We start from the raw sequence: 27,327 nt of genomic DNA, 5'->3' as shown, positions 1-27,327 counted from the left end.
AAGCACCTGAAATGAGTCTTAAAGGAGATAGGGTTTCAACAGCACTAGGTGTACTCATTCCATCTGGAGAGTAGAGCCAGAACTTTCTCCCTTCCTTTGAACATGCTGCTTACTTTTCCTGGGCAACCATTTCTCCCTTCTGTACCAGGCTCAATTGCCATTCAAAAACATAATTTCACTCATTAATCTCTTCAATAAATCTGTGATAACAACCTCTTCCAGCCCTTATCTACATGAAAACCTTGTGTATACTTCTATTACAACACTCAAAAACTAAACTGTATTCAGCAGGCTATCATCCACACTAATGGATCACAAAATACTTCAGGGCAGATCTCTTATCTTTCACCTCTGTATTGCTACAACTTATCAAGATGTCCAGCACAGTGGGTACTAAAAGGTCTAACGATGAACTTTATAAATGAATAAAAAACATGGCAACCATTAGCTGGAAAATCTGTTTAGGAAGCTGTTTAAAAGAGTTAAGAAAAAGAGAGCTCAAGTTAAAATGGTGAAAAAGGAAGAGATGGAAAGTGTTGAGATGGGTTAAGGAGAAGAAAGATAATCAAGCGTGCTTGAAAGTCCAGGAAAAGTAAGGCACCATTCATAGAAGGGGGAAATCACTGAGTCCACCAGGGACAAGCAGAATTGGACCTGGACTACTATTGAATACACTTCAGCAGAAATCCAAGTTATCAGAACACAGACTCCAAATATCACCTAAATATTTCTTCACCAAAATATAAATTTTAATTTGAACACTAATGCCGTGATATGGCATATCTGACCTCTACAACTTCTCTAGAAGATAAAAGAGAAATCTAATTCTCAAGTACTATACTTACCTTTAATAAGGTAGTTTTATGTAACTTACTCCTGCTTTATTTCAATGTGTGTACATCATCATTAATGAAAATGCTTCAAAAAGACGTAGGAATAAAATAATTTCCTATTACTAAAAAAATTCCATATAATTTAAGCCTTCCCTAGCCTTAAGGGATAGGGTAAAATTATATACTAATATGAGTTTATTCCACAAATTTTAGATTTATACATGTACAACAATACATATATTGTTATATATAAATATACCTTGATAAAGAGGGCATAGATTTTCCATTGGTAACTGATTGGCCAACTGAAATCAACCAGTTAATTAACAAGTCCCAGGGCATGAGGAAATAAAAAGAGATTTCTCTTTTAAAAATGTAAGAGATTGGGGCACCTGGTGGCCCAGTCAGTTAAGTGTCCGACTCGATTTCTGCTCAGGTCATGATCTCACGGTTCATGGGTTCAAGCCCTACGTAGGGCTCTGCTTGAGATCCTCTATTTCTCAAAAAAAATAAACTTAAAAAAATTAAAAAGTAAGAGACAGTGATTAACTCTCAGAGCAAGGCAAGAGATGAGGATCAGCAAGGAACACACAGGTAGCTTCAAAAGTAGAGGGAATGCTCTAGTTATAGAGTGGAGGTTTATTGGATGCTTACTGTTTTATGATTTATAAAATATAATTTCATACTTAAGATGTTAGGTAATAAAAAGTTTCCAATCCCCATGTAATTTAAAGAGAAAATAACCTTAGGTAAAACAATTAAGTGGACATAAATATTACACAACATTATCTGTGTATCTTTATATGACTTGCTGCACCTAAGTTATTTTTCCAACAAACATAAAACAGCCAAGTTTTATAAATTTTATAAAATTTTATAAAATATTTATAAAACTTAATAGTTTTAGGTTTTTCTTTCACTTGCCACATGTTAGTATGCATTTGGCACGTAGTGTTGTCCAAGAAGAAACAATAAAACAACAAACATCTGTCCTCCATGCTTCACAAACAAGAGGAGCCTGAGAAATAAAATGCCTTTCTGAGTAGGTTCCTCTGGGCTTTGGTTAAGGGCTAAGTTTTTCTTTTCAGCAACAAGTGAATCATTTAGAAGAAGTAGTCCTAGGAACTTAGTGTGTTTTGAGATATTTGCAGTAAGTTAATGAATTAGGTTTACCAAAACATGTCATTCTTCTGTAATCATTTTCCCACTGATTCTTCACCTCACTGTTTTCTTTCCAGGAAAGAGCACAGAGGACTATCAAACTTTAGTTTGATTTTGTTACTGCAGCAATTAAAATACTATCTTCTCTCACAAGGCGGAACTCTAAATATATTTTCCCAAACAAATACTCAATTCTATACACTGCACTGAGGACCTAAAGCTGTAGAAGACATAGTCCTTTTTATGAAAGACCCTGAAGTTTAGTGGGGAGATCAGTCAAGCACATACCAATAAGTACAGAGAGGTTAAGAGAAGTTCTTTGTAACAGCAATCAATGGGATGTGGTAGTGGAAAGAGCCAGGCTTTAGAGCCAAAGAAAATGGTTTGAAATTCTGACTCCACTACTGACTAATACTGAGGCTTTTAGTAACTTACAGCCTCAGTTTCCTCTATTTAAAAATTTAATAATAATAATAACAATAAACTAAGTAAAACAAAATATCTTGTAAGTATATATCTGTCACTTAGAAGGTTCTCTTAAAATAATAGCTATTACCATTCCTATTATTTTATTATTATTATTGATTTGGGTAGTAATAAAGTTCTAAAAAGTTAAATGGGGACCATAGTACCAGCAAAGGGGTTCGCCTAACTAAAAAATCAATTATGATTTTGTTCTGTGACTGTGTATGATTACAAGGATAGTTCAGATATTTAAAATCAAAACCAAACAAACAACAAGCAAAGCTGTCCTCTCCCTACTCTCTCTCTCTCTCTCCTCCAAACCTGACAGTTTCCCTATACTAGAGAAAGAGTTTACAGTAGATGAAAGGTCTATGAACTCACCTTAAGAAGTAATGATCTATCTCCCTTAACTGGATCAGGAATTTTGGTATCTAAAAAAATTTCCTTTTTTAATTTTTTAATAAAAACTATTTTATTCTAAAAGTAACTTTATCCTGATAGTTGCAACAAATTTACCATCTGAGTAAAATAATATTTCAATTATAATCAGATATTTAAACTCTTTTGAATAATCTCTCCAAATGGTTTTAGACTTGTGGTACTTAAAATTTATTTAAATCCATATTATATAAAAGCCTTCCTTCATCTCTCCAGGCAGAAATAACCTTTCCTTCCTTTGAAAATCAACAGCACTTTATGCAAGCTAGACTTATACCATTTATGTCTTCTATGTCTATTTGTGTAGATAGCCTTACTTTTCCTAACACTCTGCCCACTATACTTATGCAACATTTATTAAATAAAAAATATATAAAATAAGGCCACATAAGTGAATGTGCTTAGTAATCTATAAAGTAGTATAAAAGCAAATTACTACAAAGGTATTATATTTTAGAGTAAAAGTATTGCAAGCTTCCACCTAATGTACGGCAGTACAATTCACTGAACAATCCTTAACTGTCAATAATAAAAAATACTGTGCACACCATACCCTAACAAATGTGGAGGGGCAGATGTTTAAAAAAAAATGTGTCAATTCAGCCTAAGAGACAGTAGGAGTTGGTCTGCCTTGGTATCAGCCCAAGAAAAAAAATTATTTTAATTAAATAAAATTCTAGTCAACAATGAGCTTAAATGCCCAAGAAAATCCTAGTATGTGCCTTCTAGCAATTCATGATTATTAACTTTAAAAGGCCCATAAAAAATTTACTACTAAATTTTAATTTTTACACCAAATTGATTCAATATTTCAAGGGAAATGAAAAGTATTAATCTCGTCGTATAACAATAAAGATTCTCCAGGTGTTCAATTCCTATTGCATAATCTGTCAGGTAGAGGTTGACACTAGTTATACCACAGTCAGATGCCTGACAACCATGTTCTTTATATTAAGTTTGCATATTATAACCATGTTGGAATACAGAAAGGATTTTTATTATTTTCTGGAAATGTAGATATGCATTTTTATCTCCTAACCAGTTTGAACATCAATAATATTCTCATTCACTAAAGGAGGAAAATAGATATCTAATATCAAAACCTATGTAAAAATGCAAATACAACTAAACATAATGAAAGGACTACTCTGGAGCCCAATAATTAAAGAGCTGTAGAAATTCCACATACAAAAATAAAAATATTTTACTAATTTTTTCTTAAAACATTGCTCAAACCAAGAAACTTTCAAAAAATGTTAATTAGCCCAATTAGTTCCAAATTGCAAAATCAATAATGTATAATCAGAACAATCCATCTATATCATCTCATTTCTGCTTCCAACTTAACACAAGTAACCACAAAGCTGAAAAATTGTGCTAATTTCTTGACTGCTTGGATGCCAAAAAAGAAAAAAAAAGTAGCAAAAGTTAGTTACTGACATCTCTATTATACCATAAAAAAAACTACTTAGGACATGCATGAAATATTCAGATTTCATAGCTGAGACCTAATTTGGTGTACATGGTTTAAGTAGTTTTTATAAAGTCCTGATTCATATTCTACTAAGATCATCAATTTGGGAATTAACAAAACTAGTAAAATCAAAGAATACCAAATAATTTAACTGTATTACATCTGTGAAGTATTGCAGAAATATAAAATGAAATCCCTTTTTAACTTTATCAAGAGAGTAGAGCTAAAATATACTTGTAATAGCACATACTATTTCAAGCTTCTACTATAATTTGCATTTTACAAAAATAATGACTTGTGGCTCATCAGACCCTACGTAATAAAAAGTGGTTTCTTTTTTTTTTTTTTTTTTTTAAATTTTTTTTTTTTTTTCAACGTTTTTTATTTTTATTTTTGGGACAGAGAGAGACAGAGCATGAACGGGGGAGGGGCAGAGAGAGAGGGAGACACAGAATCGGAAACAGGCTCCAGGCTCCGAGCCATCAGCCCAGAACCTGACGCGGGGCTCGAACTCACGGACCGCGAGATCGTGACCTGGCTGAAGTCGGACGCTTAACCGACTGCGCCACCCAGGCGCCCCTAAAAAGTGGTTTCTAATGATCAACAATTACATTGGAAAATGAACATTAAGAAGTTATTACTATCATAAAAAATATTTTACCACAGGGAGTCTTTAAAATGTGAAATAAATCACAAATACTATTTCTAAAGACATCTGCCATCAGAACCATCAGTCTACTGGATTCTGAACTGCAATCACAACCCTTCCTGGACTTTGCATAACCTGTCAATACCTTACAGTTATAACCAGGTCAAAATCAACAAAGTATCAAAATAGCATGGCAAATTAGGATTTGTTAAGTACAAACCTAATTGTCTGGGACCAAAATGATAGAATTTCTACTGCCCATGGTAAAAATAGGAGATAAAATTCTACAATCACTATCTACCATTTACTAAGTAAGCATGCTTTCTATTCCTAGCTGACAAAAAAACCTTTTTGAGACAAAAATTGCATATAAAACAGAAGATGTTTGAAACTTTCTTACACTATTTTTAAAGCAAGCCAAATTATATATCAATGTACTTAATCTATCTAATCAGTATCATATGATGAATGCTCTGTGCATGCACGTGTTAACGCAAAAGGAAAGAAATTCTTCAACAGACTCTGAGTCTCCCAAATATGGTTTGTGTGACTAACAGCTGAGAGGAAATGCAACTGAAACTGTCTGCTGGAAATCCATTAACATCTAGGCACAGAAAAATGCCTGGGTGATAGTAGAGTTGGATGTGTAAATTTGTGCAGGAATATAGCCAAATTTTTGGCAATCCCTCATGGTCTTAAATGTATTGACAATGGTCTTTCTTTTCCAGTTGTAATGTTACATTTGAAGAACATTATTTGAGTTGGAGGACCTTCCTGGTCTTTAAAACAAACAGGCTTAAAGCTTGGATTTACAAAGGCATGGCATTTTAAATAATACAAACAAAAATTTATACAAAAAATTATATGCTCCAAAAAAACTGCCATGCATAGCCAAAAGAAAAAAAAAATCAGTACATTAAGGGAAAAACTGTATGCTAATTTAGATATCATTCTAATTTCCCTTAAATATACTATTTTTAATTTTTTCTGTAATTTTCAGGATTATTACATTCTGAAAAGGAGTGTTTTTAAAGGAGAGTTCATATTTCAAAGTATATGCTCTTGATATCTTAATACACTACTTTATAAAAGATTACTTTACATATAGTACTTGCTTGTTCTTAGGAATTAAACTAAGTATGTAACTCCTTTACAAACCATTTAATAGCCATATGTGATCCTAGTCACTCTGTACTGAGCTCCTCCTAGGTCCTCAATGCTGTGAAATGTTTTATTTAAAATAATGAGAGCACTTTCTTAAGCATTTACAACTTAATGTGGGTACAGCTTAAACAAATGCACACATTCAAAAGTATAAATATGCTATAAGCAGCTCTAATTGTTATGGTTATAAAATAAATTGAAAATTTTGAAGTACTATAATATTTTACAGGTGAGCAGTAATAGGTAAAATTGACTCAGCACTTTGCAATGAAGAAGAGGTTCTCATAAAATTCACTGAATCCTCAAAACAACCCATGAGACACTATGAGTACTTTTCCCCCATTTTATTAGTGAAGAACCTGTGATGAAGAAAAGGTAAATAACTGAACCACATTACACACTAAATAGTAAAGCCAAGATTCAAACTGGTTACTCACAGCTAAGTCACGGCTGCCACTGGATTTATAATTTTCATTCTTTCATGTAAGTAATCACATCTGATTGTTTCAGCAACCCAAGAAATAATAATAGCAGCTAATATTCATTGAATACATATTATGTAGCAGACACTGTTCTATACTATATTAATTCACTCCTCACAAACCCTATAAAAGGGTTACACTATTACCCATTTACAGATAAGAAAATGAAGGCTCATTGAAAATATGTAAATCACCCAAGATTACACATCCAATAGGTAGGCGAATCAGAATGTAAACCCAGAGCATTTAATTCCAAAGCCTCTTCTTTCCCACCTCACTCCTCAGTGGATTGACATGAAGCAGGTTAAGAAAGGAAATTGGAGAGGGAGAAGAAGCAGGTCTTCTAGTACTTCACTTTAACTACTTTTCCTAACCGTAACTGGAATAATTAAATCCAGACAGGGCAAGGTGGCTTTGGGTGTAGGTTGTTCTTTACAGCACAGTAGGAGCAGGTAAGGAACACTGGCAGGAAGAAGGAATCCCATCAGGCTAGAGAAGACTTATCTTCCATAGAGTGGAGGCAGAAGAATGGAAAAATAATGGGAGCAGAAACACATGTATTTGCCATTCTGATTCAGGGAGTATAAATTATGGTAGATGAAGAGGGAGGACTCTAATTAAGGAAATCAAGGAGAAGTGAAGCACAACACTGATTTGTTTTGAGAGAAAATTTAAAGCCACTGAAAGATTTGGGATAGGTGTCGTCATGCCTCCAGAAGAACTGATACTCCTACTTTTGCCAAAAGTATCTAGCACACAAGAAGAAAACATTGAGAGAATTTTCATTTTTTCTTTTTAAAAACTAAAATGTCATTTACAGTTTGGTAACTCCTTTTGACTGTTAGAAACCTTCCTGTGGAGAGAAGAGGGAAAGGGGAACATGATGGAGTGTAACGTGCTTCTCATTAGTTCTCAAGCTGTGAAGCTATGGCACTGGTTACTTTAGCACATAGATCTTCCTCAGAGTGCTGTTAAAATCGGATGAAGAAAATCACAACAAAATCTCATTTTAATGAATAAACTGAAATGCCAATCTAAACCTAAAGTAGAAGTTGCAACAAATGAGGGGAAAAAAAAAAGTATGGCAGAGATCAAAAATGACGCCAGGATACTAGAGAGCAGCACTTTTTAGAAGACAAATTAAATGGGGCAAACTAACCCTAATAGAATTTCTTCCCTCATTACTTAAACCAGGTCACTGAAATGGGCTTATACTGTGGCATTTTGTTCATTTTAATTTCATTTAAATTTCATTACATCGTAAATTCCCATGGAAATACCTTAGACACGTGTCCACAATAATTAGAATGCCTAACATTTCAGTGTAAGTACTTTTGCATAAGTTCAACAAAACAGAAAGAATGCAGTGAGCTCTTTTCAGTTTTTTTTTTTTCCTATGTCAACAGCTATTTTATGATAGGAATGATCTCTGTGGCTATAGAGCATGTGTAAAATACATCACATGAGTCTGTGAGAAGCCTTAATGCGGAAGACCCAGTAAAGATCTGGACTGCACACAGAAACCTCAAAATCAAGCTGAACTTCCTAGAATATAGCAATGATAAATTTTTCCTCCCAAAGCTATTACTGTTAAATATACCTTGATGAATTAAGTTCAAGTGTAACTACAATTGAAATATGATTCAACTGATCTATGACCTATTTTTCCTCTCAAAAGCAAAAAAGAGAATAATGACAGTTGTGAGACTTACACTTTTCCATTCCTGGGTATTTCTGAAAGTTATTTCATAGCACAGCTAAAGGCAAAATGCACTTTGTGACACGTCTTTTCTTTAAAATGCAGTTACTTATGCTAGTGCTCATAAGACAGATATAATTACTTAATAATTGTTATTAAAATTCTGTGTGTTTATTTTTAAACTATACATACCAAGGCATTCAGGAAGGAAATAATCTCAGAATGTAATAGGATACCGTAGGTCTACAGTTCAATTGTAAGTATATATCTACATACAACAGAACCAACAATCAACATGACAAATACAAAATTAACATATACTGTATATGTGGTTGATAATACCCACCCCTAGCAGAAAGCTTTTTGGTGTTGATAATTTTGGCAGCATATTCTTGTCCAGTAGGGATTTTCATACATCTTCTCACCACTGAGAAAGCCCCCCTGAAAACCAATAATTAGCATGTCATCAATATAATCAGCTATGATATTCTACTAAAAAATTACAGCAATCTGAGCATTTTTGTTGCATTTAATGAACCGTCAAACATCAGTGCGCTACAGTAATATCCACAAAAGAACGATTCTTCCTGGAAACCTAAACCTTCCGTAATGTTGAAGAATAAAAGTAAATTTTATTTAACAGGGAGCACACATTATTAATCAACAAAATGAAAGGAATTTAATGACCCCTCGTTTGCACATGAAATTTGAAAACATTTTACAATTCACACTCACACAGCACCAAATGCTGAGAGAAAAAAAAAAAAACCTGCAAAGAGCATGGCTGAGGAAGAGCAGTAAAAATCTATTTATTTTGTTAAAAAAAATTAATGTGGCTCCAACTAAGTAAATATGGCGATTGTTTTCATTAAAATATAAGTGTTGGGAACATTTGTGTGGTTTAACAAATCCTGATATGGTGATTTCTCTGTGCCCTGTTTTGAGCTGGGGGAAGGGAGAGATTTGAATTAAGCTGCTCTTCCGACATATTCTCCATGTTTTAACAACAGACAGCGTATAAATATATAAGGATATAATTTTCATTACATTTAAAATATAATTACATTTCCTTGAATTCAACTGCATAAAACAACAACATACATATAAACGCACCCCTTTCATAAGTAATAGTCGAAACTAGCGATAGAAGAACTGGGTTTGGGTTGGATGCTACATAAATCAACATTCACGGTTCAGCCCCTAAGTCCCTAAGCACAGAGGTCCTCAGGAGGTCTCAGGTCCCCTTCCTTAAATTCTCCGAGCAGTTCTGCCAGTCGGGTGTAGGAGGTCGTTTTATACAACACTAGGCTACCCTTGGGAAGCTTTCTCTCGGTCTCCAGGTCTTTTCCGATGCCTGTATAAATAAATCCTCCCAGAGAATGCGAAGATGTACACGTAAATCATTGGAAGGATGATGATGATGAGCGAATAACCTAGTGCAAAGAATAAGAGTGGACATGGGGCAAGGGGTCGAGTTCTTTTCAGTGGCCCTTTTCCTGGACAGAACAACTACTGGATGCAAAATAGACTCTACGCCAAGTTGAACTTTCGGCATCAATAAATATGGCACCGTCTGTGGCAGCGAGTTCTCATCCGTACGAGGGTCGTACGGCCGACACGCCGGCTAACCAGGAGGCATCTCTATTTACAGAAAACATGATCTATGTTGCATTTTACATGGGTTCTTGTTTCCTCTACACACACACACACACACACACACACACGCTCGCACACTTCTCTGGATGACAGCTACAACTGCAGGGATCGTAAATCCACTAAGTCTCTAGGGCTAGAGGGTGGGGGAACGGGTGAAGGTGGGCTAAGGATTATCGGAATGTGCCACAGCCGGGGTGGAGGGTCTTTTTCCGTCTCTGTCCCCTCCTCTCGCTAAGGCAGCACCTTCCTCAGAGCTGCCACACCGCGGGCCCTCCTCCCTCTCCTCTGGTCTCCCAAACTCCCTCGCCCCACGCGGGAGGCCGGTGGGTCGGGGGCAACGCGACCCGCCCTCTTCTGGAAAGGGGACGTGCAGATGCGGGCCAAGGCGCTTACTTTCCGAGCTCCTCGAAAAGCTGATACTCGTCCGTGAACCTGGTGCAGGTTGTAGTCGAAGCCATCCTCGGTCCGGGCTATGCCCCTGGCTGGGAGCGCGGCGGACAAGACTCGAACAGACGCGCGGCTTCCCCAGGACTGGCCCCGCGGCGCTGTCACCCAGGGCCGCCCTCACTTTCCTCGTCCGAAAGTAGCTCACCCGGGAGGGAGTGTGCGCAGGGGCGGGGCGGGAGGGAAGATGACCAGAAAGGGTGGCGTGGGGTCTCCTCCCCACGGTCCGCAGATTCTCTTCCTCCTCCTCCGGCCCTCGCTTCCTTCTCCTCTGGACGCTCCACCCGCCCCCTTTCCAGCCCCTCTCCCCAAATGCTGGGGGCAAAGTACTCAAGAAGAGGGGGTCGGGAAACGGAAAACAGCCGGGCACGGGGCGAAAGCAGTTGCGAAACTAGCCGCACCGGGGCTGGAGGGGTAGGGGCAGAGGGGAGGGAACCCGAGGGGGCGGAGGCCGCGGAGCCGAGAGCGGACAGCTCGAGCCCAGCTGCAGCTGTCAGCAGGCGCGGGCGCGGGGCGCGCCGGGGCTCGGCCGAGCGTGCGCGCCCGGGACCCGCCTGCCTCCCGCGGGCACCTCGGCTGCCTGGCGCTCCCCCAAGAGCCCGCGCCGCTAGGAGACTGCGCGGCGAGAGAAAGCGCTCGGATGGGGCGAAGACTAGTCCGCCGTCCCCAGGCCTCCGCCTCTTTCGTCCTCCCGCCACTCCCTCCGCCTGCCAGCACCCCCTCCCTCGCGAAGCCCCCTCCTCGCCGGTCCCACACCTCCCTCTAGCGACTCTAACCCAGTCCCTTCGCGATCTCGCTCTCCCTCCCTAGGTCTTACACTCGCGCACACCCGTCTGGAGAGAGACCAGGTGGGCGGATGAGGCTGTACGAGGGAGAAGCCTGGGGAAGATTTAGGTGAATGAGATGAGATGTCAAAATTACCCAGTTAAACTCGCAATTAAGCTGCTGCCTAAACCTGGGGTTGATTTAGAAGATGTGGGGTAAGTCGTGGGCTGCCCGGGGATGCTTCCCGGGCCGCGGAGGCCCCCGACCCTGTTGCGGGCACGGGGCACTAGAAACCGCTCCACGCCGACTCGTGAGCCGCGGTGCTCCGGGTGGGAGGGCGAATTGTGCAACCATTTCATCTCGGCGCGTCTCCGTGTTGACACGGCGGGGGCCGGATGTGGGCAACTGACTGCTTCCTTAGAAGGGTCCCAGCCTACAGCCTCCCAGTGACTCCGGGCCCACCCCCGGAGAGCAGAAGCCGAGCCGCCAGCTCTCGAGCTCCGGGTGCGCGTTTTCTCCCTCCCCTCCCCCCACCCCCGGCCCGTTTAGTGAGGGACGACGCCAGCCGTGCGCCACGTTTCACTTCTGATATGACTGCCACCTCACTGTCCACCTCCGCCGTTTTATAGGTTGGGTGGCTCAGACTCTGGCAACCCCCGAAGGCCTTTGCTTTCGGCCCTCAGTGTTAGAATGAAAGCAAAAACTCCCCCATGGAGCCACACCTTCTGAGTAACTCCCCAGTAACCTCGGTAAGTTCTGATAGTAAGACGGTTTCTCGCGAGATTTCCTGCTCTGGCGGCGGGGGTGGGGTTGTGGGAAGGTTGGGTGTGGGTCACGCGACCCTGTCGAGGCTGACGTCACTGGCATCACATGAACACGTTCTAGCCTGTTTCGCTTTGCAAAGGAAAAAAAGGAGAGGCGGAGTGTGCCCTGCCTGTGATGGTGGCAAAGAAGTATACTCTGTAAATGGTTATCTGGAAAACCACTTAACAGTTCAAGAATATGTCCTAATCATTAGCATGCAGCAGATAGGAGAAAAAATAATTATGCATTACATGTAAAATAAATCGCTGATTGCTGAAATCACCCCTGGGCCTTTCTTACAGTCCTGTGTTTTCAATAAACTATGTAATTGCAAATTAAAACGCGGAACAAAAGGGTTATGAACGGTCTTTCCAAATTACTGACCTTCGCCTTTAGGGCATGGGACCCTAAAGACCTTGCAGTGCTAATTTGTTCATCTTTAGCATTACATCATGGACTCAAAATTCCACAGCTGGAAGATAAAACATAACTTGGTCATACAGAGAATCTAAAACTTGAAGGAATTGTTGCTCACTTCCAGAGGCTGCTATTAATTGTAAATTACCTTGTCCACAGTCACACATAATCGTAATTCCCTCCCGTCCTCCTGTGGGGAATGCTATTTCTGCCAACAGCTTTTACTTTGAAATTTTCAAAATTTTTACAAATTGTAACAGTTATTAAACAAAATTGAATTTCGTACATATTTTTATTTCTGGCTATTAAGCAAATAGAACATTGTGTAAAATGTAATGATACAAGATGATCCCAAAAACTATATAAAGGAAAAAAAAAGGTGTCTAAATACTAATAATTGGGCTATAGAATTGAAAAAAAAACCAATTTGGTCTATGCTAAAGATTTTTAATCTATATCAAATATTTAACAATATGGGTCCAAGTTATAATGCAATAATTTAATATTCTCTGAACCTAAAAGTGAAACAGAAAAAGTAAAATTAAAACAATAAATAAAGATAATATAAAATTTTACAACTCTAGGGAAGAAAAAAAATTTTAAATATCCAAGTAATGAGGTCTACATAATTACAGTATTTATCTCAATTATTTAAACTACCAATAATTGTACATGGTTATGATGATTGTATGATACAATAAAGAAAACATAACAGTTTTAATATTGATGTATTATTAGACAATAAATGTGTACTTTTTAAAACACTGCTTACTCTGCATTTGTGCTGTTTCTTGGTCTATATCTTAAAGTAATTAAAATATTTATCTTATTTAAATAAATATTGCCAGTTATTTCTGAAGCGTGGGCTTTCTGAAGGCAGTAATCCTTTCACAATTACACAGAAATTCCATTTGGATTATTATCTCTTGCCTTCTTCCTGGTCTCCTGCTTCTACCCTTGCCCCCCTTTGTTCTAGTCTCATCCGAGGCAAGCATGATGGTCCCCTTAAACCCTCAATCAGGACAAATCATGCCTTCGCTCAAAAACTTCTGAAGCCTTGGTGTCTCAATTAGACTAAAAACCAAAATTTTTTAAATGGCTTACAAGGCCTTGGGGGATCTGCCCTCCACTCCTACATCATTAGTCTTCCCTACCTCAGTTTGTGGCCTGGCTCATTCTACTCCAGCCACACTGGCCTCTGCGGTTCCTGAAGCATGACTTGGCATGCTCCTGATTAGCAACTTTGCATTTGCTATTCTGTCTTCCCTGGAATGTTTAACTGTCCTATTGCATTTCTTTACCTCCTTCTAATATTTTCTCTATCATATTGATGGAGCTTTCCCTAGCCACTCTATCAATTACTAGACATTTTTCAAACATGACTTTACATTGCCTGCTTCATTTTTCCCCATAATATCTATTACCATCTAGTATACTATAAATTTTATTTTTTTCCCTGCTAATTGTTTATACTTTCCAACTAAAATATACTCTCCCAAGGGCATGAATTATTACCTGTTTTGTTCACTGCTCTATTTCCAGCGACTAGAATAGTGCCTGGCACATAATAGCTGTTCTATGAATTTTATTAAATTGGCAAATTAATTATTTGGGGGTTTATTATATTAAAGTTAGTTGTTGATAATTAACATACCAATAAAACTTACTGTAAGGGTGATCGTATTTAATCAAGATAGTCACAGTATCCCATGATTAAAAGTGCAGAGAAATGGATTTTTAAAATACACTAATAATTGACATCAAGGGAAAAGGATCTAGTACTAATTTTCTTGCCATTGAAGTCCATAAAGGAAGAAGGAATTTCCATTTTTTAGATATACCGGCCTTACTAAATTTTACACTGTAATAAAAGACAGATGCCAAGTTCCAAATGATTATATCTCACTCTGAAGACACAAGTCAATGTAAGGGAATGAAAAATGTGGCTTTAAAATGAGTTTTTGTAATTCCTAAACTAGTTTAACACCACTACTATGGAAGAAGATCCATCTTATGATGTGGAGAAACACTTAGGAAGTCATAAATGTGAAAAGAACGTCAGAAGTTACAGAATGGTGATGAAGGATTGCCAGATTAAAGTTAAGAAATTTTCTAAAATTTAGCAACAAATATGAGCTGGAGATTGTACAAAAATGTGTTGTTCAAATGCAAATTGAAAAAATTGTAAACATGAGCATACTTGGTTTCTCAATCGATTTAGATTAATCACACACAAATCAAGATTAGCTAGTGTATAAACTCCTAACTTTCTGCTTTGTTAAAGTGGAAGAAAAACATTTGTAATTGTATCCACTTTTAAAATGTGTTCCTTAATACTAGAAAGGGTAACAGCAAGCAAAGAAGGAGAGGTGAAGTATGAGGGATGGGGACATGGAGGTGGGGGGCTAAGGGAGTAAAAACTAGTTACAAGCAGACCCCTATCACTACCTAGATTGCTAGACTTCAATCAGATAAAATCATGTGAGTACCAAGACCACACAATATTTTGCTCTAAATACGATCAATCCCTGTGTGTGTGTGTGTGTGTGTGTGTGTGTGTGTGCATGTGCGTATGTAATAGAATCAACTAACAAAAAAGTAGCGAAGAGATGGAAGACAAACTGAAAATGATCACCACATACAAATACAACAGGAGAACCAAAGATAGAAAGTATCTTTTTTGTCTTTTTGCCCAGTTGCAACTAAAAATTGCAAGCCTTTAGTAGTCCCACTAGGAAAGGATGAGTTTCTAATACTTAGGTAAGCAAACCAGATATTGACAATCATTGATTTTCCTTGCTACAGAGTTACAAGACAAGAAACAAGGAAGAGATGATGCTATATCCATTGCTCCCCGAAGTGAAGACTCAGTAATAAGAATAATCGGTAATAAGAAGTAATCAGTAATAAGAAGATTGCAGTGAGTATTTTAGCAGGGTCTGTTTCTGGTCTGTATCATGGCCACTCTTCACTGAAGATTTAGAGGCAAGGAGAAGAAAGCAATTTGCTTCTTTCAGTTAGCCCTCTCAAGGTACAATAATCTAACCCTGTAGAGCCAGACACAAATATAATCTACTAGTGAGCAAATAATCTACTCACCAAAGTGTCCATTCATGCAAGATGAATTTACAGATGAAGAAATGAACTATTCATAAAACAAAAGCTCATAACAGAAAAGGTTTTCTTTGTTTCATCAGGTGCTAAAAATAAACCTAAATATGTAAATGAACCAAGAAATAATACAATGAAGAACCAGTAGCTCTTTTCCCACTACTTCCAAGTATTTTGGTTAGCATATTTGATCCTCCGCGAAGATACCTAATACTCTGCTAAAAAGAAGTGTAACAGGAAGTTATATTAAATATGACGCACAAATCAAAACAACTTTGTAAAAGGTTGTGAAGTCATTAGCAAAGTAAAAAAAAAAAACGAATTAGCAGTTGACGAGCCTTCCTCTGTGCACGGGTAATGACTTTCACTTACTACTTTCATCACACTGGACTGTGACTATTAGCCCCTTCATGGCAGGAACTGTCAGTTTCCTACAGCAGCACTGGACAGAGCTTGTGCCATCATAGGTGCTTAAAAAAAAAAAGAACATATGTTATCATCAGTCTTTATCTCCATGATATTAAAAATGCCCAGTCTTTAATAGAGTGTAATGATGTTTCTTTGTGTCTATATATAATAGATCACTTCCCATCTTCCATAACTTGGCTTCTCTGTATCATTTCATACCGGGTTTAAAATGTTCTCCACAGGTTTCCCTAACACCACCACATTCTCCATTCAGGACACCTCCCTGCACTCACAACATTTCTGTCTCCTTTCTTCAAGCACATTCCTGAGCTCTTTTTCTCTCTACCTTTATGGTAAATGATGTGCTCCATTTTAGGCTGCTCTCTAGGATAATCTTGTAGGTATCATGTTGAAGATGGCAGAGAAACTGTCAGCCTGGGTGCCCGAAAGATTTCATCAGAGCAGAGCTGTTGCTAACCTGGAGTCCCTGCTCTAGACTAAAGAAATAAACTTTTGTTCATAAAGGAAGTAAGTTTTAAGGATCTTTTTTGTTTCTGTTGTTAGCCTACCATATCTAAAACAAAGCATGTGAAAAAAAAATCTTAAAATCAAAAGTCCTGTGCAAATGTAAAGTATCACTCTAACTCAAAGTTTATGAATAAAAATATAATGAATGAATGGAAATAGTCGATTTGGGTTATGACCATATTTTATTTTTCCATATTATGCTGGTTTCCATTAGTGAGGTAATTGAGAGTTAGCTATATTGTAAAATGGTCCAGCTCCATTAAACTAGTATCTAAACTTAAATAAGTTCAAGTTAAAAAATAGATAAAAGAGGGGCGCCTGGGTGGCGCAGTTGGTTAAGCGTCCGACTTCAGCCAGGTCACGATCTCACCGTCTGTGAGTTCGAGCCCCGCGTCAGGCTCTGGGCTGATGGCTCAGAGCCTGGAGCCTGTTTCCGATTCTGTGTCTCCCTCTCTCTCTGTCCCTCCCCCGTTCATGCTCTGTCTCTCTCTGTCCCAAAAAATAAAATAAACGTTGAAAAAAAAAAATAGATAAAAGAACAAGTTTACCTTTTTCACTGCCTACTACACACACACACACGCACACATACACACACACACACACACACACACACACACACACACATTTCATTCAATAGGGGAAACAGATTTTTAGAGGTCCTAGAAGCTATTGCAATACCACCACAAGGGGCCATGCACATTTTTCTCTAAAACCTTCCCATTCTTAATGTTTTTCTATTTCATTTATTACTCCAAGAAAGAAAGAAAAAATAAAAGCTTCAATTAATGGCTTATTTGTAAGCAACACTTTTTTTTTCACAACTACTTGGTTCATTTAACAGAGAAAGTGTGCCCTCAAATTAAGAGTTTCAAGGTGTTTTTGAAGGTGGAGGCAATTAAGCTAGGTGGGTTATCAAAGTATGTGGAAAACAAAGAACTTCTTTCTGCAGCTTAAATGCTAATGGTGAATTGTGCCATTAATTCTGCAGCATCTACTCTGTAAATTGTGCGTTCGTGTATTATGCCATGCACTCTGAAGATGGAATGTAGAGCAAAATAAATAGTGTCTTCACTATTATAGGGCTTACTTTTAAGTGGGGGGGGGGGATCAGCATTAAATCAATTATATGGAAAAAACTTAATATAAAGGAGGAATATAGGAAGTTATGAGAATGTACAATATTTGTCTTGGTGGAGTAGGCAAAGAGGGTTTTTCTGAGAGTGGATAAGCAAATGAGATCTGAAAAATAAGTAGGCAGGGGCGCCTGGGTGGCGCAGTCGGTTAAGCGTCCGACATCAGCCAGGTCACGATCTCGCGGTCCGTGAGTTCGAGCCCCGCGTCAGGCTCTGAGCTGATGGCTCGGAGCCTGGAGCCTGTTTCCGATTCTGTGTCTCCCTCTCTCTCTGCCCCTCCCCTGTTCATGCTCTGTCTCTCTCTGTCCCAAAAATAAATAAAAAACGTTGAAAAAAAATTTAATAAAAATAAGTAGGCATTAACTAGATGAAAGAAAGTGCAGGGAAAAGCATGCTAGTAGATGGAACGTGGCAAATTCAAGGAACCAAAGGAAGTCCACTGCGGGTAGCACACACTGCTAGCCAAATGAGGCTGTCAGGATGGGTCTAAGAGGTGCAGGGAAAAGCATGCTAGTAGATGGAACGTGGCAAATTCAAGGAACCAAAGGAAGTCCACTGCGGGTAGCACACACCGCTAGCCAAATGAGGCTGTCAGGATGGGTCTAAGAGGCTCTCATGGGGAACTTAAAACTGTATGAAAAACAGTGTGGAAAAACTGCAAAGATTTTTAAATGGATGTCACATTCTGTATCATATAGTTCAGTCTGGCTGCCTTGTGGAAAATGAATGCTAGCAATCTGAAGTGGTCAGCTTGGAAGGCAAGGTAAGAGAAAGTGATAGCTTGAATTTAGGTGGTGGTGGTGAAAATAGAGATAAATGAATATTGAAAATATATTTGGAAACTTAATATTAAAATTATAAAAAACACACTGACAGTTGAGACCATCTGTTTTAATAGGAATTAGATAAAACAGTAGACTATTTCGGTATGACTTAGATTTTAGGTGTTTTTTTGTTTTTGTTTTTGTTTTTTTTTTCATTTTTAGGAAAATTCTGCCCAGGAAATATAGTACTATAAATCAACAAATAACTTTACTGTTTGCTTCAGGAAATTCCTTCAGATAAAGTTAGTAGAGATAGTAATCTGCTTATCTGGCTAAATAGCTTACTCATCAATTTAGTTATCAAGAATTACTTTACAGTATCCACTAACTTTAAACTCTTATACCATGGATTGCCCAATTCTCCACTTCACTTCTTGAAAGACTTCCTTAAACATCTTGAGGCCAGGGAGCACTGGGGTGGTTCAGTTTGTTGGGCATTTGACTCTTGATTTCAGCTCAGGTCATGATCTCACTGGTTCATGAGATCAAGCCCCACGTTGGGCTCTGTACTCACAGCATGGAGCCTGCTTGGGATTCTCTCTCTCTCTCTCTCTCTCTCTCTCTCTCTCTGTCCAGCCCCTGCTTTCTCTGTCCCTTCCCTGCTCTCTGTGTCAAAATAAATAAATAAATATTAAAAAAAAAAACACACCATCTTGAGGCCAGACCCCAATTCCTAAGAATATCTCACCTCTGACTTCTTTCTTCAGAAACACTGCCAAAACTCTGTCAAGGTGGCATTCTCTCTGTAGTAATGAGTTTGTATTGCATTATTAACAGGTTGTCTGAAGATGTTTCCAGGAGTTCAACAATGTAAACACAGGAAGTTCTTTCAAATACTGCCATGTCATGCAATAAAATATATGCAGCTATTATCACATTAAATTATGCTGAAGCAAAGTTCTGGCATAGAAAAATGTCACAATATGTTAACTAAAAATTCAAGTTACTAAAGAGTTTATTTTATCCCACTTTAGTTTAGCTTAATCTCAGTTTATATGTTTGGTTGTTTGGATAGATGGAAGATAGATTCTCCAAGGACAATTCTCAAAGGACAACTTCCTAAATTTTAACTGTGATTGTCTTTGGGGGTAGAGGTATGAATTATTTCTTTACAATGTTTTTGAATTTCCCTTCTCTGAATACCTTTTATATGTGTATTGAAGGCAATGAATGCTATAAAGAGATAAAACTTTTCAATTTGCATATATTTGGGAATTAGAATGCGCATTCCAGAATCCAAAAGAAGTTTCGAATTTATAAATTCTGTGGTTTCCTCCTTGAGATTTCCTTGTTGGTGTTGTTGAAATAGGAGGGAGGAATAGTAATAACTATTATTTGCATGTTATATTTTCATGTAAGCAACGTGACATTTTTCATCTTATGGAATGAGAGAACTGGAGCACTAAATGTGGAAATAACTTTATTTCTCACTAGAAACAAGGGCCAACTCAGTTTTATACTCAAGTTTTATACAAAGGTAATAATAATAGGTAACATTTTTTGAGTTTTTACTATATGACTCACAATCCTCTGAGATAGTTTTCTACTACAGAGCCACACAGAACCTGTACTTTTAATTACTACATATCATCTTTCATATTTTTATTCATTTAATATGCCACAGTTAGATACTCATAGATATACTTTATATTTTTCAAATGGGTAACTCTGAAAATATTTAGCTAAGTAGCTTTGGCTGCTCTTTAAGGGGAGACACTGTGGAGTAAACAAACGGACCACAGAAGTAATGTCTTCAGGGGAAAACCAGTGCAATTCCTGCTTTGATAATTCACTACACTAATTCCTAAGTGGCAGATAATACTAACCAATAAACCAATCGCTTTTCCAGAGAGATAAGTGACTCATTTTCTAAATCTATTGCTATCACCTCCTGCCACAGAGCTTTAGCTGAGCACATCCTTTCTCTCTCCTTTTTGTATGTCTCGTCCTCAATTTTTTACTTCTCCCTGGCTCTGGTACTCCCATCCTCAAGTTAGTTTCATATTTCATTTCGGGGCTAACCCAGGCTAGGATCTGCAACTCTGACTAAATGGTAAGGGGGAAGTTGATAATAAAAACCTAAGCCCTCACTAGATATTTCAGTGACTAGAGGCAAGCCCTTTACCTTACTGTTCCAAGCCCAACTCATTTCCTGAGCATATTTCTGCAGTACATTCCCTGAACTTCACACCAGGCTTTCCCAACAGGCTGGCAAAGCCAGATTCCAAGTGGTCCTCGGAAAGTAAAAGCAAGTTTCACGTTCAGATGGATTCTAGCAATATCTACCGCTGCCACTTATCTGTGTCTTTGCATTCCAGTTCCCATCCCTCTACCAATCTGAGAATCCTACGAATAACCAAGGACTCCCAATGACCAAATCCAGGCAACCTGACTCACATCTCATCCTCATGAGAAGCTGTAGGAATCTGCATAGCCAATTACCTTTTTCTTGAAATGAATCTTCCTTTGACTTCCTCAATTCCAGTTCTCCTGGTCTTCCTACTGCTAAGAATTGTTCCTATAGTATTCATATTTCTGCCTTGTTCTTCTTCCTTCCCTTTTCCTTTAAATTTCCCACTGCTTTGAAGTGGATAACATTGCCAAAGCCTTTGCCTATCAGCTCCATTTAGATGACTTCTACATCATGATCCCTAGCCCCTGTAGCTCTCCAGAACTGCTCATTCTTCTCTCCCACATCATGCTTTGATGCCACAGTAGATCTTTCCGAACTCTCAATTTCTGTTAATGATACCATTTCCCTACGTGTTCCAGTTCAATCCTTGGAATAATGTTTGATCTCCTCCTTATATTTCCTATTTCTAATGTTATCACATCCTATAGATTCTGTATTCAAAATATCTGCATTAAAAATACCCATTAGGATTTAGTCCTTCCCAATTAAATGTCATCACCAAAGAGGGAGTCTATTATCTTGGTGCTCAGTGACTCCAGTGGTCCCCTAACTGAGTATCTCACCCACTGAGCCCTCTCCTCCAAACTACCAGTCCACTTCACCAGTCTTCTCTGATGCCCATCAATCACTTCTATATTAAAAATGAAACAACGTTAAAAATTGAGAACCTAAACTACCAGGCTCATCCGCATTCCTCCCATAATAACTATTATTTATTTATGCCAAAAATTTTGTTAACTACCTTATGTATATTTACATTTTTTAATCTTTTCAAGAACTGTGAAAAGTAAGGCTTCTTATACCTATTGTACATTTAAGCAAACAAGCTTCAATTAACTGTGTGTTTGTTTTTATAAGTCCACACCCACTACAAGGCAGATAGAGCTGTCGTTTGATCGAGGTCTCTTGGATTCCAAAGCTTATTCTAAGAATTTAACATATGATGCTACAAAGATGCATAAATTAGACAGTCACTGGATACAAAATTTTTGTTTCATATGTGATCATATGTCAGAAAAATTTTAAAAATTAACCCATTGAAATCAAGATACGTACTTTCAGGATTTTTGTTGATATAGAATGAGATTAAGTACAAGGAGAAAAGACCAAAAAAAAAAAAAAAAAAAAGACATTGATACTTTAACCTATTTTAACTTCCTTAGTCAGATTCAAGGAATGGTCATTTCTCTGATGGCCAAGTTTTTATTTATATACAAACTGTGATTGTCATTATAAGAAGGAAAACTACCACACGAAACAGTGGTAGGAGCATGCTCTGGACAATGTTGTGTGAAATGGATGCTTTCAACACATGATTATACACAAGATGTCTGCAATGAACTGAATGCTAGAGCAAGTTTGCCTCTCATTAAAATGATAGAAAGACAATGAAAAAACAACTTCCTATTCCTCCAACTGGAGGAAAGTAAATGTCTATGAAGATGGCTCTGTGAAGACCTGAGATGCCACGGTTTATGAAAAAGCAGAGCTTTTAAACAGAACAAAATAGAACAAAAAGCTTTGGTAAGATATAAGCCACTGCCCAGAGAGGTCTTATTAACACATTAAGTGGTTCCATTCTTGTTCTTGTTTATTCTGCTGTTTCTTTCTTCCTTTCATGTCATTAAGCTGTTTTTATATAAAACCTCTGAATCCTTCTTTTTACTGCCTCTCCAATTCTATGTTTACAAATTGTTCCAAAAAAAGAAAAGGCATTTATATCAAACAACACAGCTTATAGTCCAGCCTGAGGAGCTCATTATTCATGGGAAGTGAATGAAAATTAAATTCATTCTAGATGCAGTTTAAGGCAAACCCTTTTGTTCACGGAAGGATTTGTCAGCCTCTGAAACCAAGATCAATCTAGAAGTAAAAGGAAAGCACTTTCGTGTATTCAAATGTCAATTCAATATAGATTATTGCCAGAATCTTATCAGAATCTGCCAGTGATTCTTAAGACGTTATTTTCAAGCCAGTATTTTTGTAACTAATTATAATATGTTGTTTTCAAGTGTCAGGAATGAGCATGATCTACCTTAAGCAAAATGGAGGCATTTATTATAAGGTTTAAGAGAGCATTTTACAAAACACAATGATAGGAATAAACCTTTGTCTCAAGGAGGTTTAGTATTTAGAAGCAGAAAAACATCAAAGTGCTAGCAGTATTTTTATACCATCTCCCATCTACACTTCTTTCTGTGTTCTACTTTTTATTCTTCATGGCATAAACTGGCAAGGCAATCCCATAAGATTGTACAGGTTGCTCACTACATAAAAGTGTCCAGCCAAGAGAGTCAAAATACAATCTAGCTATGCCAGCCATGCTGTGAACCCTCAGGGCTGAGTCATCCTAGAAAGGGTGACTTTTTCTAGGTTCTAAACAATAACATATGAGCAAGTGGAGACCCCATCAAATGGCCTACACAAAGAAATTGAATATTGTTCAACCTCCAAATCCCTGGAGAAGATATTTCAATTGAAAATGGTACCCACTCATGGTTCAATTAGCTATGATTTAGGAAGCAAGGATATATGCTTTAAAAAATTGTGAATTGGTTAGATTTTGATGGGTAAGGCAGTTATTCACAATACCTGATTTTTGTGGGGGTTTTTTTTGTTTGTTTATATTTGTTTTTTTATATTTCAGACTGCCACTAACCTTTAACTCTTGCAGATGTCCTAAAAATCAATTACTTAGGAAATTTATATAAGAATGGAAATTATGCCAGGAGCAGCAGAAACAATCTCGAGTTGAGAGGAGAGCTAGTTCTTTTTTTTCTCTATATATGCATAAGTCTTTATGGATTGGCCTTGCATTTTTAGGGACTGGAGACCCATTTATTTTTTAATTAAAATATAAGGTATACTGTTGACATATATGTTTTGTATTTTCTTCCAAAATAATTCTTATCTTCCTTTTATGGTTACCAGATTTAGCAAATAAAAATACAGGGTGCCCAGTTAAATTTGAATTTCAGATAAATAATTAATAATTAATTACTCAATGTAAGTATGACCTGTGTAATATTTGCGACATAGGTAATACTAAAAAATTATTGCATGGGATATACACTAAATAATCCTTACTTACCTACAACCAATTGGAAGGCAGATATGCTTACCACTATATCACCAATGCTGTACTGTTTGAAACAAATTGAATTGGGCATCCTTTATTTTATCTGGCTAATTTACTTCCTTTTTATTGTAAGCTGAGCCCTGTAGAACTACTTTTAAACATTTCTAGATCTAAGTTTGGCAGAGGTATGAAGTCAAGGAAACAGAAACAGATGTATATCCTTACATATAAAGGACATTAAAACTTGAGTTAGTGACCTTACAGTGAAATATGATACATAATCGCCTGGTCTCTATGAGTAAAAGGTCTATGTTTTCTGCTGTAGAAGAAAATGAAAGAAGAATATGTTGTGTTATTTTCATTGTATTATATACATACTTACACAATGGAACAAGGATATTTTATACATAAAATATAACTAACTGAATAGTAATAATCTCATCAGAAAGCTAATCTAGTTTTCAAAAGGTGAAAAAAGTCAGAGACTTCCACATATTAATATTGTCACAATTTTAAATACATTTAAAATATACATCATTTGTATTTTAAATACTTATAATAACACTAAATTAACTATATAGAATCACTGCAATTATTTATAATTAGTCATTAAAAAAATCTAATGTTGTCATTAGTCCTTCAGACCTAGCCCTACTTTTAAAAAATGTCATTGGGGCGCCTGGGTGGCGCAGTCGGTTAAGCGTCCGACTTCAGCCAGGTCACGATCTCGCGGTCCGTGAGTTCGAGCCCCGCGTCGGGCTCTGGGCTGACGGCCCGGAGCCTGGAGCCTGTTTCCGATTCTGTGTCTCCCTCTCTCTCTGCCCCTCCCCCGTTCATGCTCTGTCTCTCTCTGTCCCAAAAATAAATAAAAAAACGTTGAAAAAGAAAATTTTAAAAAAATAAAATAAAAAATGTCATTAAGTATCTGTGTTAAACTTAGAAACAAAAATCGGAGTTTTGCAATGGGGTAACTATCTTATTAAGTCATATACAACTTAAAAGTTGGAATGATTATTATTTAAGTACACATAAAATGCGCTTGAGTTTAGATTTAATTAAGTAATTTCAGTAAGAGTATCATTTTTGTGAGAAATTAGAGATGGAGGCACTTGGATGGCTCAGTAGTTTGAGCATCTGACTTTGGCTCAGGTCATAATCTTGTGGTTCATGAGTTCAAGCCCCACATCAGGCTCTCTGCTGTCAGCACAGAGCCTGCTTCTGATCCTCTGTCCCCCTCTCTCTGTCCCTCCCCTGCCTGAGCTCTCTCTCTCTCTCAAAAATAAAAATAAACATTTAAAAAATAAAGAAGCAGTTAGATACCTTAGTTTTCCTTTATTACTTAAAAGTAGCACCACCGTGATTATTCTGGTGATTTGACTAGCACTTTTGTTCTATGCAGTGAAGGTATACATTTTAATCTTGTTACTTTTTCATAATTCTTATAAGGAAGATATTATGATCTAGATTTTTTTGACTAGTAGAAACTGATACTTCTAAATATTTATTAACTCCTCTAAGCCATGAATATAAGTTAGTCATATCTGTTCCTAAAGCCTATATGATACACAATAAAAAAAAAATGTACTGTATTACTAAAATATATAACCCACCCAAAAGCAGTAAGTATTGACAATTTATCTTGGTTTCTTGATTTTTTTTTTTATTACTAGTAAAGATAAGTACATGATTTTAGGAATTAATTAACACTGATATTCACAACTCTTTTTTTAAAGTAATGAATTATTCAGCTTGAATTGTGGTACATTGTTTCAGGGACAAAGATAATGGCCTGTCATTTTTTGGTGGAAATATTTTTGTTAAATTGTAGTAAATTTTTATCTTTGAGGAAGTCTTAGAGAATAAGCAACATGGTGTTGACCACTAGAGGGCTTGAAATTTGCAATCCCTGTTAATAACACCGTAGTATTGATGGATGCTTTTTGTTTATTTGTTTGTATGTTTTTGAGCTTAAATGCATTTTATTTTTAGACAACCTATATGACATGTTTTTCCCCCGTAAAAACAATGCCTCTTCTCCTAGTAAATCAAGCCCAAAATTAATGAAGTGTTTAAGATGGTATCAGTCCCATTTGTCTAAGTCCTGGTATTGTGTAGATGAAAAGCAGCAGTCAGTTATGATGACAGGTAATCCAAAGTTATAGCCAAATTTTGTTAACATTTTGTCATTTCTCAACCATCCTTAAAGAAAATTGTATATGGAGTCACACTATCCTCATTGTAATCCAGCAGAGCGACCATCTGGATCCATGTTTTACCAATAAAGAATTGGCAAGTTTTAGAATTAGCAAGAATGTACTTGATTTGTTCTGCATCCCTGTCATGAAAGGTTTTGCTCATTCTAGGTGCACCTGGCTGGCTCAGTCGGTTAAAGCACCGACTTCAGCTTAGGTCATGATCTCATAGTTCATCGGTTAGGGCCCCAAGTCAGGGTCTGCACTGACATCTCAGAGTCTGGAGCCTGCTTCAGGTTCTGTGTCTCCCTCTCTCTCTGCCCCTCCCCTGCTCATGCTCTGTCCCTCAAAAAAATAAATAAGTGTTAAAAAAATAAATAAAAGGTTTTGCTCATTCTGGTCTCTGTTCTTCAAGTTTGCCTTTAATTGAGTTCATGTCATCTTTGATGTACTTCTTGTAGGCTTATTTTGTCAAGTTGGGTTTCTGCCAGTGATGGTTCATGACAATATCAACACCAGTGATAACTGTGCTTTTGCTAACTTCACTCTTGGGGTCATCAGGAGTGGCATTTTCACCAATGGACAAGTCATCAATGTTACCTACTATTCTACTGACCATCTTCCCCTCCACCTCCAGGCACAGCCCACCCGGGATTTCTCAGCATTTCATCATGGCTGATGAGGTCCTGGTAGATGATCATGATGGCGCCTGGAAAAAAAAACAAGGACAGCACTGGTTTAACAGGAGCCAGGAACTCTTTCCAAGTGTGGTGCCCTGGGAACAGTGCTGGGGTGGAGGGGATAGAGGGCAAAAAAAGATGGATAGACATTTCATTAAAGACTTCTGGTAAATTTTTAAAAGGGGAATAGGTACACTGACTCCATGGGTCTCCTATGACTAATAAATGTTATTATTAAAATCAATTTTAATGTTGGTTGGAATCTTTACTTCTAACAATTGTACAATTAGGATGGTTATTGCACAATTACTATTTGATAAATTTCCCAGAGAATCTTAATGAAATTATAATATAATGTAATTGAAGTGAAATATTGGAATTAACAATAAGGTTAGGGAGAGGCCAGTAGAATACCTACTGGGAAGAGAAGCCAATAAAAGACCAGAAGAGATTGCCTGGAGAGAAGAAAAGAAAAGACAACAAAGGAGCAGAGACAACTAACCAAAAA

At 37.5% G+C, this 27,327-nt stretch overlaps 1 protein-coding gene and 1 pseudogene across 21 annotated transcripts in view; both read right to left on the bottom strand.

The window, feature by feature from the left end:
* The window catches only part of CAMK2D (calcium/calmodulin dependent protein kinase II delta), a 314,090-nt gene extending 303,481 nt beyond the window's left edge, over positions 1-10,609 (bottom strand). For all 21 annotated transcript variants that reach the window (XM_058721534.1, XM_058721540.1, XM_058721547.1 and 18 more), the window contains exons 1-2: positions 10,415-10,609; positions 8,712-8,806 (exon numbers count right to left, since the gene is read on the bottom strand). In XM_058721534.1, coding sequence (XP_058577517.1) covers positions 8,712-8,806; positions 10,415-10,479 — 160 coding nt within the window. In that variant the 5' untranslated portion in view covers positions 10,480-10,609. The remainder of the gene's footprint in view (positions 1-8,711; positions 8,807-10,414) is intronic.
* Positions 10,610-25,675: 15,066 nt separating this feature from the next.
* On the bottom strand, positions 25,676-26,840 carry LOC131507172 (translationally-controlled tumor protein-like; annotated as a pseudogene).
* Between the last annotated feature and the right edge of the window lie 487 nt (positions 26,841-27,327).

This window comes from Neofelis nebulosa, chromosome 3, assembly GCF_028018385.1.
Source record: "Neofelis nebulosa isolate mNeoNeb1 chromosome 3, mNeoNeb1.pri, whole genome shotgun sequence".
NCBI classification, from domain to species: domain Eukaryota; kingdom Metazoa; phylum Chordata; class Mammalia; order Carnivora; family Felidae; genus Neofelis; species Neofelis nebulosa.
Note: the sequence above shows the minus strand (reverse complement) of the source record. Positions and strands in the feature narration are given on the sequence as shown.